Below are 11,877 nucleotides of genomic sequence, written 5' to 3' on the forward strand. Positions count from 1 at the left end.
CCTCTGACCCGCAGCCGGGGGGGCTGTATAAATTGAACCACTTTAAAATAAAAGGCTTTCTATTCATTTGCTCTTATAAACACTGTTCTCTCAGTGAATCCAGCCATCTCCCTGTCTGTAGGCGTGGCAGAGCCAAGTGCGTCACAGCCTAACCTTGTTTATTCCCTGTGTGACTCAACTCCGCTGCAAAGAGTACATTCAAGTTTATCGGCGCACGTCGCAGTAAACTGACAGACCTGGTAATCTGCCTTTTCTCCCAGCCGGATCGGATGACTCAGTCTCAGCGGTTCTGAACAGCTGCATCCATCTTCAGCAGACATTACGGCTCAATGCTGTATAATCCAGGAACGTGAAGTAAAACTCCAGATCATTTTCAAATGTACCTGTTTTATTTAAAAAAAAAAAAACGAAACAAAAAAAACAACACAATAAAAACATTCATATAAAAGAGTCATGTGAGCGTTTTTATTTTTCCACCTACAGCAGAATGATGTCATCCTGATGTCCAGGAAACGCTGAGCTCCATGTCATAAAATCAGATTCAAACATCAGAGTCCATCTTCACACAATTCAAAACATGAGTTAATGCTGCAGCCAGAGGCAGCTGACGCGCTGATGTCAGTTTGTTTTATTTCCAGGAACCTGACGAGAACAAAGACCCTCTGGCTCAGAACCACACGCTGAGGGTCCAGGAAGTGTGTTTAGACTTTAGCACCCGGTGCTGGAAAGATGAGCCGAGCTCTGCTCTAAATGCTCTCAGCATGACTGCGTTCATGTAAACACAGAAGCAAAAAGAAAAAGGAATAACAGAGAAGTTAGTTTAAACTGAAAAGAAACCTAAACCACCACCGAATGGAATCCTGCAAGATGAGAAGTTTAAACGAAAATCCAAATATAGCCTCATCCTCAGGTTGCAAAAATAAATGTCCATTTTAATCTAAAATAGAAGTTCGCTGGCACAGTTTAAGGTTTAACATAAAATATTACGAGGTTTCCTGTCAATTTCTCTCTTTCACTCAGCTGCCACATGGAGGAGATAAATGTGCAAATATCTGTTCCTTATCACTATCAACATAACAAACAAGAGTAAAAAAAATAAATATTAATAAGGAAGAGTTGTCCAAGAACCCGTCTGCTCTGCTCTGGTCCATCAGAGCTCACCTGGAAGAATGGGGGGTTCTTCTCACCCAGAACAGAAGAGAAAAAACTCATCACCCCATCTGATTCAAACACATAACAGAAACATGTTCTCAGGAAAAATAAAAGACTCAAAGTTCATAGTTTAGTGATGATGAGGAGGAGATTCCTTCTGATTATTTGCAGGTATTGCTGTTGGCCAGACGACGACATTGTAAGGGTTCCTGCAGACGGTCCATGTTTAAATATACATCCCATAATAAGCTGGGATCACTGCTAAATACTGCCTTCAAACATCAATTAAAAATGGTTAAATTCATGACATCTGGAGAGGAAGGAAGGAAGGAAGGAAGGAAGGAAGGAAGGAAGGAAGGAAGGAAGGAAGGAAGGAAGGAAGGAAGGAAGGATACAACAAAGGATAGAAGGGAACAGCAGAGAGAGGAGAGAAGGAAACAGCGGGGTAGGTAGGACACAGGAGAGGGTGGAAAGAAGGGAGGGAGGAAGGAAACAAAGAAAGGACGCCTCCTCAGTAATCGAGCATAAAAACCTTTTCCTATTTCCTTCCTTGTCTAGGGTCTGGAAAATGCCTGAATCAGACCCCAGACTTTTCCAGGAGCCCTGAGCTGCTAATGCGTCTGGCAGCGGCAGATGAAGGGCGGGTCGGCTGAATGATTCTTCCTCAAACATCGGAGGTCAACACAGGAGCACCATGTTTTTGGCATCTTCACATGGTTCTTTGGTGAACAGTGGCTGAAGTAGTGTGAGGAACATCTAGTGTTTGAGGAGGAGGAGAGCAGTAAGGCTGAAGGTGAGGCTCTGTCGTCCAGGGAGCAGAAATCCGTGGCGACAGTGGAGGAGCACCAGCAGAACCATAGATATCTAGATTTATTATTTACACACCTGTACAAAAACAAAAATCCCTGAAGTCTTGTGGTGCTGAAAGGAGGAAGAGGAGGGCAGTGTCAGTGACTCCAGCCCATCAGGTGGCTGACCCGGGCCTTCTCCGTCATCCGCCGTACCCGGCCTGAGCGGGACCGGCCCAGGTTCAGCGGGTCGTCTTTGGACCCGCGGCCGTCTTCATCTGACTCGTCCCTGTACACCACCGTCCTGCGGCCCTGGTTCCGTGTGCTGACACGGCCCGGTTTACAAATGCCGCCTCTCGAGCTGTTAGCTGCTACTCTCTGCACATGCAACGCTTCATCTTCCTCCTCCTCCTCCTCAGATTCTTCCTCCTCCTCGGGCTCCTCTTCATCATCCTCCTGCTCAAAGTGTCTTACATTCTCCATTTGCTGCGGCTTCTCCTCTTCCTCCTCACCATCTTCCTCCTCACCATCTTCCTCCTCCTCCTCCTCCTCCTCCTCCTCCTCCTCCTCCTCCTCAGGAAGCTGCAGTCGTGCTCGTTTGGTTCTCTGTGCTGCGTTCTGCACTCCCATCACTTTCCTTTTCCCCATCACTGCCCCTTTCGCCGAGGGGCAGGCAGACAGGCGGGGAGCTTTGCTGTAGTCGTGATCTCCCCCCTCTACGTACTTCTCCGCCTCCGAGTCAGAGCTGCTCCCGCTGTCGGATGAAGAGGAGGAAGACGATGAGGAGGAGGAGGAAGAAGACTCTGAGGTTGAGCTGTTGGAGCCAGAGCCATCCTCCTCCTCTTCGTCGTCGGATTGCAGCGCCTCCTGACTCGGTTGCGGCTGAGTTCTGGAGCCATTAGTCAGATGCAGCTTACGCACATAGCCTGAAGCAACAAGCCAGAGGTCAAAGGTTAGTCCTGTGCCTTCCATTTAACACCAGCCTATGAGGAGGGACGCTCCCAGTCGTGTCCATCATACCTGATTTCTTTGTAGGAGTGGATTGGCTGCGGGTCAAACGTTGGGGCCCCTGGTCGCTTCTTTCCAAGCTTTCCCCTGAGCTTGGAGAGGAAGACGAGGATTCCTCTTCCTCTGCTACAACGCTGCTGTGCTGAGCTGAAAAAACAAAGCAGTAATGATCACAGAGAGGAACTTAATACCTTCCTCACATTTGGCTGATGTTAGAGACCATGAAGTAAAAAAAAAAAAGTTATGGACGGACGGAAGAAAGACAAAAGAAAGAGTCTCTGAAGGATGTGGAACATTGTCCCACAGCAGAGGTAGATAATCCAGACCCAGAAAATTAAAACCGGTCCAGAGATTAGTTCCAGCAATTAGCATATCCAACACCTCTGTCCCACAGTGGGGCAGCTGAGGGGGAACAAAAAATTAGTTCACCCCCCCTAATGAGCCAACAAATACTAACAGGGTGAGAAAGAAGCAGAGGAGGAGGAGGAGCAAGAGAAGCACAGAGGCTCCAACGTACTTCGAGATGTTCTCTGAGATGTTCTCTTAGTGGAGGATGAGGTTTTCTTAGGATTGGACGACTTCCCCGATTTCTGCCTTCCTCTGACGCTGGAATATAAAACCAGAGGAAAAAAAACAGCATTTAGAAACCAGCAAACAACATGCCTTCGTGAAATAATTGAGGGAAGATTCCTCTTCTGTGACGGCGCTGCTCGGTACCTGGGGGACGGACTGCTGCGTCGGGAGTTTCCTCCGTTGTGAAGCCTGTTCCTATAACTGAGTCTCTGACGAGTTCTCCGCTCGTTCTGAAGGGCTGACTTGTGGTCAGAAATGATGGAGATTATGTGCTTCTCAAAGAAAGCCGACAGGTTGAGCGTCATGGCATAGATCTAGAAAGAATAGATCATCATACCCACTGTAGTTCTGTATCAGACTTTGGAAGCTGATCGATGCAGGCTGGCCTGCTTTACCTGCGATTTCTTGTTAGGTGTGTAAGCTTTGGAGTTGCTGAAGATCAGGCGGACATCTTTGGCAAACTCCATGGGGTTCTCGTAGTTTCCAGCCACGAGAGTCTCTGACACTGTTCCCAGATCCATGGGAGTGTCAATAATGCTCCGATAGTCCTGAGTAAAAACATCAAGCTGTGTTTAAAAGCTGGACTTTCAATGTCTGAGAACGCTTCGATGTAATCCGGTTCATTAGAGATGGTTTTACCGGGTATTCAAAGAGATCCACGGGCCGCCTGAACGGCCCTGAGTCAGGCGAAGCCAACATGCGGCGCAGAAGTTCTCGGCAATGACCTCGCCACGCGTTCACATCGAAATCCACACCCCGCTTCTTGGAGTTCGGCTGAGGAGCAGAGATAAAGCTGAGCCTCACTGAGACACCGGAGCTACTGGTTCCCTCCAGTAAAAGGAGCCGCTGTAGACTGCTGTTCTTACCCGATGTCCCGCAGACGTCCCCGGGGTGTCCGAGTCCACGTCCAAGTCAATCTGAGGAGGACGACGTTTTAAAGAAAACTTCAATAAAAGCGTTTTTTTGATCCATGAAGAAAACAACCAAATCAGAGTCTCACCTCAGCCTCCTCCCCGCTGCTGACCTCTGACCTCATTTTGTGGTACAGGTCCAGGATGTCTGTGCAGCTCTGGTCTCTGAGGATCACAGCAGGTCCAGGAGGAAATCGTTAGACGCTCTACTGCAAGTTTTGTCACACTAAAAGCGCAAAACTTGATTTTATTTCATTAATGTTTGTTCAAAAACCAACTCTAAAGGAAAGCTTTTAACCTTTGATAACATCGACTAATCTGAACTAGGGGTGGCCAATATATCAAATATACTTGATATGTCTCGAGTTTCCCTGAGCACAATAATTAAAATGACTATTGCAACCATCAGGCACAAATTCGCATGACGATATTAAGCATCTATTTCACTGAGTTTTATCTTTTCCGCACACTTTGAATGCATCATAAACTCCTCTTCTAAACAGGATTATTTTCTCGCACACTGCAGCAACCAGCAAACTAAATATGGTGACAGCAGGTGTTTCAGCTGAGCAATATACGGCAGAGGTTAGGATTTCATGCCAAGGATGCAGAAGAACAGAAGAAAAGGTGGCAAAAACCATTGCTGCAAAAGGTAGGAGTATAATTTATTCTACCACCTAAAAAGTCATCGGCTGCAGAATGAAGAATGTTGTAAACTCCGCATGTCAGCGTATTCCCCGCACACCAATTAAAACTTTTAATAAATAAGCTGTGAAGCCGATGATGTTGGCCTCGTTTAAAAAAACAATCCCATATGAGAGAAACAGGAAGAGATGGGAGGGAAATCACAGACGCTCCAATACCTGTGATGTGATCTTCAGAGGTTTCTAAACTTGCCAATGTTCTCAATTTTACAACTTCTTGAGCTCCTTTAAATTTCCCAGTACATAAATAGAATAGAATAAACTAGAATAAAAAATCCATTTATTGTCCCACAATGGGCGAAATGCTGGTGTTTACAGCAGCAAAAAGATTATTAATGTAAAACCTTATTGAGGTTGTTGGGAACAGTGATGGCTATAGAGTCTTCCAGCTGCTGGGAGGAAGGATCTGTGATAACGCTCCTTGGTGCATTCAGGGTGCAGTAGTCTGTCACTGAAGGAGCTCTCCAGTTCTGAAACAGCTTAACGCATGGGGTGGGAGACATTATCCAACAGAAATGTTAATTTAGTTACGATCCTTTTGTTTCCCACGTCCTGCACTGAAGATCAATGCTTATAGTTTGGAGGTGCTCTGATGATGCTGTAATTTTTGGACAGTATTTCTAATTTTGTTTTTGTAATTTTTTTTCTTACTATGCACATAAAACCCTTATTTATTTTGCATTTTATTTAGTATAGTGTGTTTTTGCTTTGTTTCCCGTTTGATCGCTGGGATCTTGTTAAAAGTCTAACACTGACACCCAAAGAAATCATCTTAACTGTTAAAATAAAATGTTTTCAATTTAAAAACAAACGTTTTAATGAGTACATTTGTGCAATTTTATACACTCTAGTGTTTTTGAAGGTAATTTAAACGCATTATGATATATATCGTGTATCGCAATTACAGCCCAAATATAGAAAAATATATAATTAGATTTTCTTCAGATCGCCCAGCCCTACGCTGAACCTCCTGCCGCTTTTCCAGATGCCAGACTAACTTCTTATTCTCTAGCAGTTAATAGGAGAAGGTCTGTCAACAATAGTTTTTTATGGCTTTCCAGATTCTTCCCCATATTTTTTTCTAAGCTTTTCAAACACAATGTTTTGGTCCAAACCAGGTCCAGTTCCCTGGATCCAGTGTTCTGAATGCTTGAGAGGAATCCCTCCTCCGTCTCAGCTGCATTAATGACTCAGTTAGCTCCTAATACTGTCATAAACATGTATACTCCCAAACTGTATCCAGATACAGCACCAATTAAAGAAGCTAAATACCAAAGACTGTGATGTTTAGATATTTTTGCTGATATTGATTTACGTTTCTGCATCATTTGCACAATAAAAGAATAAAACCACAGAAAACAACATATATTATCAAATGGTGTCCATCCATTTTTTTTCCTTCAAGCTTATCCCAAGCAGGGTATCGAGGGCTGCTCTCCAGCTGTCTACGGGCGAGAGGTGGGGTACAGCCTGTACAGATCGCCAGTCCATCACATGGTGTCATATTAGTTTATTTGAACACTTATTTAACCATTACTGGTGATTCTGTTTAGAAAGCATTTACCTGTAAAGACTAAGTTATATGCTTATAGAAAAGACCAAAAACCATCTGATCCTGATTAAATCGGGTTTTAGATGCCAAGCATCCGTCATGATGACGTTTAGCTCCTTTTCGAGTCTAAATCCAATCCCAGCTCCAGGCGCGATGACAGAAAGCCAGATGGCAGGAACTAAATAGAGCTCAGCTGTCTGGCAATGCCTGCAGTAAAGCAACAGCTCAGCATGGTCACAGGCCGACTGATACGAAGGACATAAACTGATTTACAGCAGCTCTGAGTTCCAGTCAGTCCTCCCAGAGCCTCATATCAAAACATCAAGAAGAAACAATCTTCTTGTTCCCATGAAAAGGGAGACAGCATCAAGGGAAGAAACAATAAATCGATCGATTTCTTTGTACTTAGACAGTAGCAGTGATAAATATGTAGGGCTGAAGCAATTAATCAGATTAATAATTTAATGAAATAATTATCATCTAATTTAGTAATTAATCTTTAATTGAAGTATAGAGACTCTAAAACAGTCCTTTAGCTGACAGAGCGACCCACTTAGAGCAGGAATTATAACTAAAAAATACATAAACAATTTACATTCAAGATTCAATTAACTTAGCAACCACTGAACAACCCCAGCAGCTTTGCTCCTCAGCGGTGGACGTAAACCTTCAGTCTGGATATTTTCTCATTTTGATGGGAGGCGCTAACTAGCTTAGCCGCAGCAGGCTACTTCCTTGTTTACCATCTGAGCAGAGGCACAATATCATACCTCAGTTGTTACTGTAAATCAGGGGTGTCCCAATACAACATTTTAATTTCTGATACGATACAGATATTTGCACCTTTAGCCTCATTCTCACTGAAAATAGTGCGTTAACACGTGTTTTTCAAACATAGTCGACCCGCTGTCAATCAGCATTTGGCTTCCTTCCCACTGGCTATGAAAGCTGATCTAACCCCTCGCTGGCAGCTGCAGGGCCTCTGTCCCCCAGCGGCTGCATGTCTGGTGTGACCATCAGGCTGGTTTAGCGTTGATGATGTCACCAGTGCGACAGAAATCAGGAAAGTAAATAATGGAGAGCACAGTGGAAGGAAGCCAGGGCGTAGTCAGTGTGCTTTATTGTTTCATTCTATTATCTGTCTGAATCCCTCTCATCAGAGCTGCTCCATGTTTTTTGAATGTAAACAGAGTTTTTGCTTGTTAGATCAGAAGCGACTGGCGCGGTGTGTTGACATCCGTATGTTGCGTTCAATGGTGTCATGTTAATTAGCGAGTCCACCCAGCTCTGGTGTTTCCACAGCATACCAATCAGAGCTGAGGCAATTTTAACATGGGTTGCTTTCCGAGTCGTTTGACTCGGGTAGACACGCATCAGTGAGCTGTTGCCACTGCCACTGCCACTGAAAGCTGATTGGTCCCGGGTTTAAACTGGTTTTTCCCTTAGTGAGAAAGGGATACATGAGAACTGACCGGTGCCGATATTGAGCCAAGATCACATCAGCATGAATCATTGATGCTTTTAACATTTTATAGTGTTTTATGTCAGGAAAGGTTTTATCAAGTGATTTTACTCCAACAGATCAACAACCAAACCTTTATTATCAACCAATTGGTTACAGAGTCTAGACAGAAGCTGAGTGTTTCTATCAGTCTGCTTATATCAACAATTTTAGGGCCAAAGATGTCCAAAGGATTAATGTTTATCACTCTAGTAGAAGTATAAATCCTATGTTAAACACACTTTTGCAGAAGTTAGAGGATCAACTTCAGCCTTTTACTCCAGTAAAAGTGTAAAAGTACCATTTTTAAAACTACTTCAAGTATAAAAGTAAAATTAATGCAGGGAAAAAATGTTAAGGACAGAATCTTTACTGTACTACCCTATTAAAGGAACATTTTTCTACAGTTCTGCATGATAACTTCCTTAGACTTAATTTTCTTAGTTTTATAACTAATGGTAACAGTGTCAAATTTAACTTTGCATCATCTTGAAAAACTATTTATTTTGGTATGTGGTGAACAACAAGTTGGGGCAGAACCGAGTCCAACCACAAAGAAATGAATTGTCTGGATGAAACAAATTATTTTAATGTTTTTTTTTGTTGTTTTTTTTAAATACTAACGGGTTATAATGAAAATGAGCTTAAATTAAATTAAACTAACAAGTCTTTAAAATTTAAAGAGTAGAAATAAAAAGTTTTCCAAAAAAATAATTACTCCAGTAAAGTATAGATAGCCAACATTGCTACTTAAGGAAGGAAAAAAAAGGATTTGTACTATTTTATTTCACCTCTGCTTAGTTGCAGCCAGATATAATCCAGTATTTTATATATTATATCTTCCCCATAGTAAACATACACACCTATTTAGCCCTGAGTATCACTATGGCTGAAATAACATCAGCAAAAACATTTAAGACTGCAGAACAATGATTTAAGCTCCAGTGCAGAAAACCTGAAGGTTTTAATGACTTAAATGAAGAACTGAAACCTGGTTCAGTTTAAATATACGCTGTATTCTTCACCGTCTGATTATTAAGCGAGGAACCAAACAGCAGAACATCAGCAAAGAGGCTGAAACCTCCCATCTGTGCTTCTCACCCAATGTAGTGGAGGAGGACATCCGTCACCACCTTGGCAGCTGCTACAATCGGGCTTTGGGGTTCATTGAAAGTGCGAGCGTTGTGTTCAATGTAACGCACCTCCCACATCAGCGCAGAGATCCGCCTGCAGAGGGGAAAACCGTCAACGCACAGCTCAGAGCGACCATTCACAGCACAGGGACGCGTCCTGCTCACCTGTAGAAGCGGTTCTCCAGCCGTCTGCGGATGGTGCTGAGGTCTGTGGGGTAGGCCACTGCCGTGCAGTAAAGGGGATATTCCTGGAGGCTTACAGGTGAGGAGAAAGCCTTCGCCACATCTGGGGGAAAATTATTGTGACATCATGAGAACCAGCACAGATGGGTTCCTTTAACTGAAGCGGAAGCGTTGAAGGCTCACCAAGCTTGAGAAGCTGATCGATGCCTCTGATGACCCGCTCACAGTCCTCGTCCCGAGTGTGAGCCCCCCATTCACCCTCCTGAGGCCTGTAGAGGAGGGCCTGGAACTCCTCTTCCATCACCTCCACGCCGTCCCCAACCTCTTCTGGCAAAGCAGCTGAGGGAAATCATTCAGAAACTCAAACACCTCTGGATAATAAATATGTTTTATGAGGTACAGCAGGTCGGTCTGAGATAAGACCAGATTCAAAAGATTTTGTTCTATATCCAGAGAATCCACACTGGAAAAACGTCTAGGAATAAGTACAAATATCTCAAATTAAGTGCATTTACCCTTAATTTGAGATAGTTTGCCAATGGAATGAGTATTTTTACTCTTAAAATAAGATAATTAGATAATATGCACTTGAAATAAGACACTGTAATTGTGTTTTCTTATTTTAAATGCAAATTATCTTGTTCCATTGGCAAAATGTCTCTTTTACCTCCTGAATCCAAGAACAAATGCACTTATTTTAGGAATAACTTATCTAGATTTCGAAACTCCCAGCAAACAGCTGCTTTAGATCCACATTAAAGACTTCTTTGTTTAGTGCCACCTTTGACCGACTTCAAACTAAAGCCCTTATTAGTTAAGTCTGTGTCCAAATGGCAGTTGCCTGTTCAGGCAGACCAACAATTCCCCCTAATGACCCCCTTTCAGAGACACAGGCAGATATTGGGTATTGGAGGCTAAAAAAAGAAGCCAAAGGACTCCCATTCCTAAGGGCTGGACACGTTCATCCAGTTCAATTTGTATGTTTTCTAAGCCAAAACAAGGCTTTGTTTTTGGTCCACTCTATAAAGCCCAAAACTCAACGCTATTTCTGACATTTTGAATTGAAAAAGCTTCTTGGACAGGAAGTAAAACGTCTTCAAACTTGAAAAGAAAGTCCAGTGGATTGTTCTGTTACTTTTTTTGAATCGTTCAAACCTTAGTTGTTCCAAAACATTTCTGTGAATATTTGGTTTAACTTAAAAACAATCAACATCACCAACCTTCTTCTGGAATGGGCTCCATGTCCCAGGGACTCATCTTCTCCCGCTCACCGTTGTCCCACCTGATCAAATGAAATCAGACTCAGCTCAATCCTTTTAAGAGCAACATAGCTGAAATAAAGCATCCTTTCACATACTTCACTGCATAGCACTGAAACAGGCTGTCTGGATACTCCAGCTGCAGCGGCTGCTGATCCTCCACGGACCCGAACCACCAGGCATCATCTATGATGCTGCGGAACCTCATCCCTGCAGGGAGAACAGGGCATTTTTACACAACTTAACCCAAAACATAACTTCTGGAGAGATGGCTGGGCAGGAACTGACCTGGCTGCCAGTTACGCTCTTTAGCTTCGTTGTAGAACTGCTGCAGCACCAGAAAATCAATGACATCGGGCATGTCGTGATACCTGGAGGAGGATGAAACACGCTCTGAATCTGATGCTGAAGCTGCACACTGCCAAGTATTCAGCCCCTTAATATTCAGACCTCACAATAGAAATTCTAAAAACAGATTTTATTATTAACCTCAAACGCTGTTGCCCCAATGTCGGATTTTTGGAGACACTACATTGTTTAAGTGGGATATCTGTAATTGGAAGTGGGACACGCTATTTTTGGCAGCAAAAACAGAGAAACAAAGAGCAAAAAAAGTATTTCAATCTGCTCCATATTCCAGAACTCCCCAAGTGGAAAAGTTTATTTTTCATCTGGTTCAACTTCATAAAAAATCTTCTTTAAAGAATCTTTGGCTATCAGATTATTAATTGATTAATCAAAAAAAAAATAAATCAGTAACAGATTAATCGATTTGCAAAATAATCATATGCAGCTCTAGTTTAAAATAAGATAACAAAATATCTGTTATGTTAAAGAAAAAGCCCCATCACATTAGGAGTACAAACTTCTGAAAGTACTTTAAGCATGAAATTATTATGTGTTTTTAAATTAAGAGTAATTTCGTTTGAATGTGATTTACTGGAGACATCTATGTTCACAAAGAACACTACTGCCACCTACCGGTTTGTGACGCCACAGCGCGGTATCGGCTGCTGAGCAAATCCCAGTGCTCTATCTGATGTTTGCCACAACCCGCTATTATGCGAAGCAGAGAGTAACGCATTGAAGACGTGTTTTTTTTTCTGTCCAGAA

General features: G+C 42.9%; 1 protein-coding gene across 1 annotated transcript in view; it reads right to left on the bottom strand.

Moving 5' to 3' along the window:
- Nucleotides 1-1,514: 1,514 nt before the first annotated feature.
- brwd3 (bromodomain and WD repeat domain containing 3) overlaps nucleotides 1,515-11,877 on the bottom strand; it is a 25,463-nt gene continuing 15,100 nt past the window's right edge. Inside the window, exons 27-40 of the mRNA XM_015379716.1 lie at nucleotides 11,053-11,135; nucleotides 10,863-10,974; nucleotides 10,726-10,787; nucleotides 9,689-9,844; nucleotides 9,488-9,608; nucleotides 9,291-9,416; nucleotides 4,522-4,597; nucleotides 4,388-4,438; nucleotides 4,161-4,295; nucleotides 3,917-4,069; nucleotides 3,666-3,835; nucleotides 3,466-3,554; nucleotides 2,961-3,095; nucleotides 1,515-2,866 (exon numbers count right to left, since the gene is read on the bottom strand). Coding sequence (XP_015235202.1) covers nucleotides 2,100-2,866; nucleotides 2,961-3,095; nucleotides 3,466-3,554; nucleotides 3,666-3,835; nucleotides 3,917-4,069; nucleotides 4,161-4,295; nucleotides 4,388-4,438; nucleotides 4,522-4,597; nucleotides 9,291-9,416; nucleotides 9,488-9,608; nucleotides 9,689-9,844; nucleotides 10,726-10,787; nucleotides 10,863-10,974; nucleotides 11,053-11,135 — 2,236 coding nt within the window. The 3' untranslated portion in view covers nucleotides 1,515-2,099. The remainder of the gene's footprint in view (nucleotides 2,867-2,960; nucleotides 3,096-3,465; nucleotides 3,555-3,665; nucleotides 3,836-3,916; nucleotides 4,070-4,160; nucleotides 4,296-4,387; nucleotides 4,439-4,521; nucleotides 4,598-9,290; nucleotides 9,417-9,487; nucleotides 9,609-9,688; nucleotides 9,845-10,725; nucleotides 10,788-10,862; nucleotides 10,975-11,052; nucleotides 11,136-11,877) is intronic.

Source organism: Cyprinodon variegatus, unplaced genomic scaffold (genome assembly GCF_000732505.1).
Source record: "Cyprinodon variegatus isolate N-32 unplaced genomic scaffold, C_variegatus-1.0 Scaffold198, whole genome shotgun sequence".
Classification (NCBI taxonomy): Eukaryota; Metazoa; Chordata; class Actinopteri; order Cyprinodontiformes; family Cyprinodontidae; genus Cyprinodon; species Cyprinodon variegatus.